At 41.2% G+C, this 8,654-nt stretch overlaps 2 protein-coding genes across 2 annotated transcripts in view; one reads left to right on the forward strand and one right to left on the reverse strand.

Moving 5' to 3' along the window:
* nrg2b (neuregulin 2b) overlaps nt 1-1,683 on the reverse strand; it is a 176,795-nt gene extending 175,112 nt beyond the window's left edge. The window contains exon 1 of the mRNA XM_056471731.1: nt 991-1,683. Coding sequence (XP_056327706.1) covers nt 991-1,402 — 412 coding nt within the window. The 5' untranslated portion in view covers nt 1,403-1,683. The remainder of the gene's footprint in view (nt 1-990) is intronic.
* A 3,923-nt stretch (nt 1,684-5,606) lies between these two features.
* On the forward strand, nt 5,607-8,430 carry purab (purine-rich element binding protein Ab). The gene has a single exon (XM_056471732.1). It carries the CDS (start codon nt 5,661-5,663, stop codon nt 6,498-6,500), a length of 840 nt encoding a protein of 279 aa, XP_056327707.1. The 5' UTR covers nt 5,607-5,660; the 3' UTR covers nt 6,501-8,430.
* Nucleotides 8,431-8,654: the final 224 nt, after the last annotated feature.

Here is an 8,654-nt window from a genome sequence, read left to right on the forward strand (position 1 = left end):
GTTAATTTTTGCCCTTACTAAATACTTGCCTAATAAATACTGTATTCAATTGTGCAATGCGAAGTTATGGTATAATTAAAAAAAAAACACTACTTCATAATGTCATAATTAATTTAGTGTGTTATTTGAAATTCTGGTCATTCCATTTTAAGGTAGTTCTCACCTTATTAATAAACCTTTTGCTTCAAACTTAATACTTATTATTAGAGTTAGGTTTAGGTATTGGGTAGGTTTAGGGATGTAGAATAAAAAAAATGCAGAATATGTACTTTATAAGTACTAATAAACAGCCAATACATTAATAGAGAGGTAATAAGATACTAATAATATTAAGAATTAATACTTAATCTAAAGTGTTCCTTATTAGTTTTGAAATATACTATCAAATTTGTATTTTACATTATTTCCAGTGTAAACCCAGTGGTTTTACGGTTACTGCATGTAGTAAGCATACTATTATAGTGAGAGTACATGTGACGGGAAACAAAAAATGAAAAACAACGTGTTACCCTTTTTTCAAGCGCAATTGGAAGCAAAAACTTGTTATCTAAATCATGGGTCCTCACAAAAAACAAACAATAAAACGTGCTACCATGCAGGGACAAAAGAATAAGTATATAAATAAAGCAAAGACAAAGCTTGAAAAATGTTGTTGGCTATAAGAATATGTCTATTGAATGAAGGTATTAGTCACTACTAGTAATTGCTTGTCGTTGGTTTAAAGGTATACATTGACAAAATGGCTTGCCATAGATGTGGTCAGTGCCTCTCTCTGCTTCTGTGTGTGTGTGTACAGCTAAATGTTTATAACGGTGATTAGAACAATACTGCAGAGACGCCCAAACACAAGCATTACCGTTCTCCTCTGTAGCAAAACGCAAAAGCGTTGATCTGCTCTCCGAGGATCAGCCCCGCGTTACGTGTTAACAATGAAGAGCCCCGAGCAGCATCACCTACAGACACACACACACACACGGCGAATAAACTTACCGCAGTCTTCACACAATACGCTCTCCACATCTTTCTTGAGGGTCTTCTCGGTGCTGTCCAGAGGAGCAAAAGACGCTTTGAATACTAAAGGCTCCTCGGTAGGGTCCATGAAAAAGATGTATTTGTGGTGCTTCTCCACCGCCACGCACGGAGCCTCGGAGCCGAATTCCCCGACGGTGACGAGCTGCTCGCGCTCCAGCCCGCCGCTGTTCACCGGCCACACGTCCAGCACTTTGACATTCACACTGTAGGGCTCCACGGAGACGTTCTCGGGCAGCGAGCTCACCTCGCCTTCGATCACCACGGCCGAGCGGTAAGCCTGGTCCTGCAGCGAATCCAAACTCGGGGCGTAGCAGGCGAAGGAGACCCCGATGACGAGCATGGAGAAATGCACGGGATCAAGCCTCCTCATGCCGTCTGCTGTGGCTCAGGGGCGGCCGGCGGCGCTGCTGCAGTGCTCTCGGGGCAGAAGGTGCTGGGGGACTGAGTGCGAATGGGCTTGCGCAAGAGTCCATGCCATCTGCGTGTGCTGCTTTCCCCATGCACTTGGTGACGGGGAAACACCAGCCGCTGAGGAACCGGAATCAGCCCCGGTCACTGCTTGGCTGCTGCATTCTCCTTCAACGAACGCACAATCCCCAAACTCAATAAGCATAAATGCATAAATGACGCTCCTTTGCTGCAAGACGCGCTCCTCTCGCGCGCACTCCCCTCTCTCTCTCTTCTTCTCTCTCTCGCCCTCTCTCTCTCTCGATCTATCTATCCACCTAATGTCATCATAGCTAGTGCACAGAAAAGCCGAGATGCGAGCGAAAAAGGTACAGAAATGCGCTCGAACGTCGATGCAACAAGCGCGCGCCCTCCACTGATCTCAGCTGTCTGCTGGAAGTTCTGTCGCAAATGCACTAATAAGCGTCCGTCCGTCCGACCGACCGACCAGCCAGCCGGCCAGCCGTAGAAAGAAATCCCTCGAAAGCGGCGTCGCGTCGTTACGCGATGTAAAATGGCTGAGGAAGAGTGGCGTTTGCGCGCCGCGCGACACCAACTAATAGAGAAACGGCAGTCGAGCCACCGCAGCAGACCGCTGACGCGATGACTAACGCTGCGAAAAGCAACTGGAAATGCAATCGATGCCTGGTGAAAAAGTGCGTTTGCCGTGCTTTTCTACTTGACAACCATCCGCATTCAGGTCACATTCACCATTTTGCCCCAAAAAGCGATCCGCCACACGCCGCCGAAAAGATAGACACACAGCAAACCACCGAGCATCCTATCAGCCATATTTACCCCGGCAACAGGTCCTGCGGGTATTTGCCATGTACCCATGGCTCTACAATCAGAGGAGGGGCCGCTCATTGCGCCCTCATGACCAATCAAACTAAAATACACGGTGTGGTTCTTAACAGTCTAGAGGTTTGTTTTTTGTGCAGTTTTCGACTGGGGTTTAACTTGAACATTAGGGTTACATCATGCGTAAATGCGTCGCGACAGAAGCAGTGTGCCATTGCTGGTCCTGTCCTGAGGCTGCTGTAGGGCGACATCTGCAGTCTCAACGCGAATGTGTAATGCAATAGAAAAACGCGCTGTGGACACCAGACGCGCATCGATAGTGCTTTCACACTTGCTTTACTGGGTCAATGACTAATACGAAGCTTTGAGAAAATCAAAATCTAGCTTAAAACATAAGCGCCTGCTTTTTATGTTAGATTATTGAAATGCATATATTTTTGAGTGAAAATGTCTCAAAGTTGGCTACTAAGATACTTGATCTGCACGTGTGTGTGTGTGTGCATAACACATGATATCTGACAAAACCGTAAATTAAATATATCATTTGTTTAAATGTGAATGATTTTTTTAAAATGCTCACTTCTATTAAGTTTTTTATGGATCTTTTGTATAACAATACAAATTGAATAACGATAATAATAGGGTAAACAGATATTGCCCATTATTAATTCCATCCCCTCAAATATATTAACACAATTACACAAAAAGAACAAATAAACAGTTAAACGTATGAATGATTAACATATATACTTAATCAACATATCAGAAAATAACCCTACACACATTAAAGAAACGTATTACAGATATCTCATGTTACATGTTGCCAGTAACAGGTATACAACTTTGGTAAAGTCCAAATGGTCATTTCAGAGTTATAAAACGAGCCTGGTCATAAAAGATTCAACTGTCCAGAATTATTAATAATAACATATAATGCTGCAGTATCAATTTGCTACACTCAAAAAAAATAAAAAGATTACTGCTGCTATTTAAACTACCTGTTTAAAATGAGCTGAAACAACACAATTCTTGTCATTTCTTTAGCTAATTTATTTGTTTTATGTTCAGTCCACCTAAATTTGTAAACCATTAAGTTAACTTAAGCGTTTTTGTGTTGGGACAACATGAAGGAATTGTGTTGATCCAACTACCTAGTTTGGGGATTTGTAGTTCCCAGCATGCTTTGCATGGGATTGAATTAAGAGAGGGAAATGTTGACAATAAAAGTAAAGTTTATAGAAAGACTTGTTAGAGTTTAATCTTCACTTTAGTTTGAAGATTTAGAAGATTTTCATGAAATGCTTTGAGTTTTGAGATTACCACATTGCAGAAGCACCCATGCTTTGGGTATTGGCAGCTTAATTAGCAAATTGCAGTTTGTTGCTTTGTTCAGTGAGCAATAACTGTCCTAAAATTAGTTCTGAGATCAGTCTCAATCAACTGTATATGAAACTCATGAAATATGCTTAAAAACGTCTCTTTTAGTTCATTTCGGATAACTTCAATTAAAACTAAGAGAATTGGAAATATACGATACAATCATACACGATAGTATCAGATCTTGAATTTAAGTAAAATAAAAAATACAAATGTATTTAATCTTTTATTTGATAAAATCATGTTAGGCCAACTCAACTGCATTTAATTGTGTAAATAGTTTTTTAGTGTGTGCTAAACAAATTTATTAGATAGAAATTTCCATCTAATAAATTTGTTTAATAAATATATATATATATATATATATATATATATATATATATATATATATATATATATATATATATATATATATAAACATATATATATATATATATATATATATATATATATATATATATATATATATAAATATAATTTTTAAAGAATATTAATCATATTTTAACATAAAGCCTAAAATTACTACAACCGTCCAAAATATTTTGAATTCACTTGCTATACATAAACAAATTGAATAAGCATTTCTAACCATAATGAAAACAATTATAACATTTTGAGAACAGGCCGTATGTTTCCAGCTAGAGTTAAATCTGTTTAATCGCCTCTGCATCATCTTGTATCATCTCATCAAATTGATGTGTCTTCTTAAACTTAAATGTTCTTATTTCTTTTAAAGCATTAGCCTGTAAACTAATTCACTTTTCCTAATAAATGAAATTCAAGTGTTGGCAATCCCTGCGGTGGGCGTGGCGCAGTCGCTGTCCGTGGTGCTGAACAGAAAATAGTTAACTGTGTTCATTATTCGATCCTTTTCATTTAGCATGCGATCACGTCATTTAACAAAGTAGGTTATAAATTTAAACTGTTTTAATAATTAATAGGATAAAGGCTACTTGCATATGCCTAATAATGTAAAAAATAGATGCTAAATATTTGATTGTATAACATACTGAAATTTCGAGTCTCTCTTTCTTTAAAACACACACATATATATATATATATATATATATACAGAAGTCATGAGAATATGAGAAAACAATCTTTAGTTGACTAGCTATAGACAAAGTATGGCAAAATATCGTTGATAAAATTATGGACTTAATGAACACGTTTACGTTTCCTGCGCAATCTCAGCGCTGGTATGACTGTAACCAACACTCTCTTAAGCGAGAAATCTCACGGACTGCAGAAATAGAGCCCATCCACAAGACGGAGACTGCAAGATGAAGTAGAAGATGCGTAACGTCCATTCTAGTTGAATAAAATGCAATGAAGCCGTCAGTGTTGCAGTTCACAAACTTCTTTTCTCTGGAAGCGAATATAAACTCGCACGTAACTATGAACACAAAGTTTTCTAAGTTTTAACTACAGTCAGGGATATCATTGTTTTCACAAATGGTTCATTTTAATATATTTATTAATAGTTTTATTCACATTTTATGAATATTCAATGCAAAATAACACATATACACGCACACACAGAAATCCAAGAAACTTCTGGAATAGGCTAGTGGATATTACTATTAAACACGTCTGTTAATGTAATCGATGGGATCAGCAAAAGCAAATATGATCAATAACTCACAACAGGTCTGTATTGAAAGCTTTATTAGTTGTTCAAAAAACTGAAATGGTTTAAATTCTGAACCAACTGTTGCTGCTTGCAAAGACTGCTCTATGCTGTAATATTTGTAATGACAAAGTGCTTCACAATTTCGTGACCCTGTCAGAACAATTTTGCTCGTTGCAAATGCTCTTTTCAACTTACCCAAGTTGACCGCTATGCAGAGGTTCTCGAACGGCAGCAGAGTCTGTGCTCTCCTCCTTAAACAGCGGCTCTGACTGCGGATCTCGCGAGAGTTCGGCGGTCGCTCAGCAGCAGTCGCTTTTGCAGCAGGGCTGAGGGAGACGGAGAGAGAGAAGGTAAGCGGGGAGGCTGCATCATGGCGGACAGAGACAGTGGAAGCGAGCACGGTGGATTCGCCACAGGCCCCGGCGCCGGCCCGATGCACCCGGGGGCTGCATCGCGGCTCCAGCACGACACGGAGGAGCTCGCGTCGAAGCGCGTGGACATTCAGAACAAGCGCTTCTATCTGGACGTCAAGCAGAACGCCAAAGGCCGCTTTCTGAAGATAGCAGAGGTCGGGGCCGGTGGAAACAAGAGCCGCCTGACTCTCTCCATGTCTGTCGCCGTGGAGTTCCGCGACTACCTGGGAGACTTCATCGAGCATTACGCCCAGCTGGGCCCCAGCAACCCCGACTTGGTGCAGGACGAGCCCAGGAGGGCGCTTAAGAGCGAGTTCCTGGTGCGCGAGAATCGGAAGTACTACATGGATCTGAAGGAGAACCAGAGGGGGCGGTTTCTTCGGATCCGGCAGACCGTCAACCGCGGCCCCGGCCTGGGAACCTCGCAAGGCCAGACTATCGCTCTTCCGGCGCAGGGGCTCATCGAGTTCCGCGACGCGCTGGCCAAACTCATCGACGACTTCGGTGTGGACGAGGATCCCGCGGAGCTGCCCGAGGGCACGTCGTTGACGGTGGACAACAAGCGCTTCTTTTTCGACGTCGGCTCCAACAAGTACGGCGTCTTCATGCGGGTGAGCGAGGTGAAGCCCACCTACCGCAACTCCATCACGGTTCCCTGCAAAGTGTGGTCCAAATTCGGCGCGACCTTCTGCAAGTACGCGGACGAGATGAAGAAGATTCAGGAGCGGAGCCGAGAGCGGAGGGCTCGCGAGATGGTGCCGGAGGGCCTGCATGGCGACGACGGAGACGAGGACTAATGCAAAGCGCGTAAATACATGTACGTATGTGCGCCCAGAATGACATGATAATCAAACGTTACTGTACTGTAATGTGGGATTGCTCTACACACACAACCCTCACAGACTCGAACAGTTGCATCTTCACTCATCGCCGGAAGTTACCCACTTACCCACCATTTAACAGTAAGACGCTGCTATCGACAACATGATGTATGAACCGTGTCCAGGATGGTGCAGGAGTGTGTGTGTGTGTGTGTGTGTGCGTGTCCCTTTTTACCCACGTGTGTGACACATCCAAGCGCTTATGCACTGCAAAAATCCTCTTGTTTTCCAGTACAGATATCTAATCGATCCATTTAATAGTTTGCTTCAATCCGGGTTTATATATACGCACGTTTATTATTTGAGGAAAAAATTAAGTTTTATTCACACCAAACATTTCACACGGCGAAGAATGTCAATAACAGAAATATCAGATAAAGACACTTTATGTAAAGAAAAAAAGAGCGTTCACACACACGAGTGGGCTCAGTTAATGCGATTCCACACACTTCAGCACTGACACCTATCAGTCATGTTGCCAACTTGACATTGGCCGCTTCTGTTTTATGTAAAAAGAAACTGATTCTGCAGATTTTAAAATGTGCTTTCTTACTAAAAGTGACATGAAAATGCTGCTGATATTCAGTATGCAAACTGGGGGGGTTTAAGGAGCAACTGACCCCGCTCCAAACCTACCTTGTAAAAACTTTGGCTTGTCGTTCATGTTGTTTGCAAAACTATGTGCACTTTACTGGAAAACAAGTAATTTTTTTGCAGTGTTACACTATTTCCAAAGGTGCAAATTGAAAAAGAGGAAGAAGTATATTAATAATTAGTGCTCACTTTTGACTTCCAGCACAAAAGCTTTTATTTAGGAACCGTTTGAAAGGTTCAACATGCAAACAAACATCAGAAATGGTGGTGCAGTGATGAGTGAGTGCTGTGTATAGTTCAACACGCGCTCTTGTCAGAATATTCTATCTCTATAATGGATGTCACCCCTTCTGGTTTGACTTAAAGATGCACTCGGTCATTTCTAGTTTTTTTTTTGCGCTGGTTGTGCCATGTTGAGCTAACATCACCAGCCAGATTCCGTGTTATTGATTGCTTTTATTTGCAGAATGCTACAAATCTAACGTTAAAGGGGACCTATTATGCAAAAATCACTTTTTTAGGGGTTTAAACACAGTTGTGGTAAAACAAATAGTAAAAGTGAATTCATTTTATTTTTTATAATCACACTTAATAAAAACAGTTTGGAGAAACACTTTGACGTTGTCCTTTGTACACGTCATCAGAGGGAGAAAGCCCCGCCCTTCAGTAACGATCTCACTGAGGCATAGGGATTTGTAGCTCCGCCCTCTGGTTGGGAGTACAATATCATTTAAATTTAAAGCGACCAAAAGGGCACAGTGTGGATCAAACCCTGTAATACGCAGTTTTTTAAAGAGTTATAAATAATGATCTGTGGGGTGTTTTGAGCTGAAACCTCTTAAATACACTCTAGGAACATCAGAGATTTTTTTTACATCGTAATAAAAGGTCCTCTTTAACTAAAAATGAACGAGTGCACCTTTAATTGCATATGATGAAAGCTAGATGTGTTGTTTACTCGTTTGCCTTTTAACTCTATAGACAAAGCAAATGAGATTGTTTGTTTGCACGCGACTTGCAATGTGTGCTTTGATAGCCGCACAGCGAAGGCATTGCTAAAAACTACGACTGGTTGACGTTTGTTCCTGTTAAATACGAACCCTGTCGCACCATGCCCACTGACATTTGGGCAGACGGTTTCATTGAAGTGCTAACTTAGATATACAAACTATGATTTTGTGAATCAGATGTACTTAGATCCTTATGAAATTGCCCACGTTTTCTGTGGGAATTTTTCTTTGTTTTGTTTTTGGGGACGGGGTGGGAGGGGTGGGGGAACTTAAAAAAAAGAAAAAAAAAAAAAAGAAAAAAAAAAAGGAGCTGTCCACTAGTGTGAGTTGCGTTAATACCTGCGCGGAGCATCCTCTACAACGTCAAAAAAACAACTCTGGTGCCTTATATTCTCCACACGTTTACATGCTTTACGTGTCTGATCATTTTCTTTCTGATCGCTGTTTGTCTTTCTTTGTCGTTCGG

The sequence above is a fragment of the Danio aesculapii genome, chromosome 14 (assembly GCF_903798145.1).
Source record: "Danio aesculapii chromosome 14, fDanAes4.1, whole genome shotgun sequence".
NCBI lineage: Eukaryota > Metazoa > Chordata > Actinopteri > Cypriniformes > Danionidae > Danio > Danio aesculapii.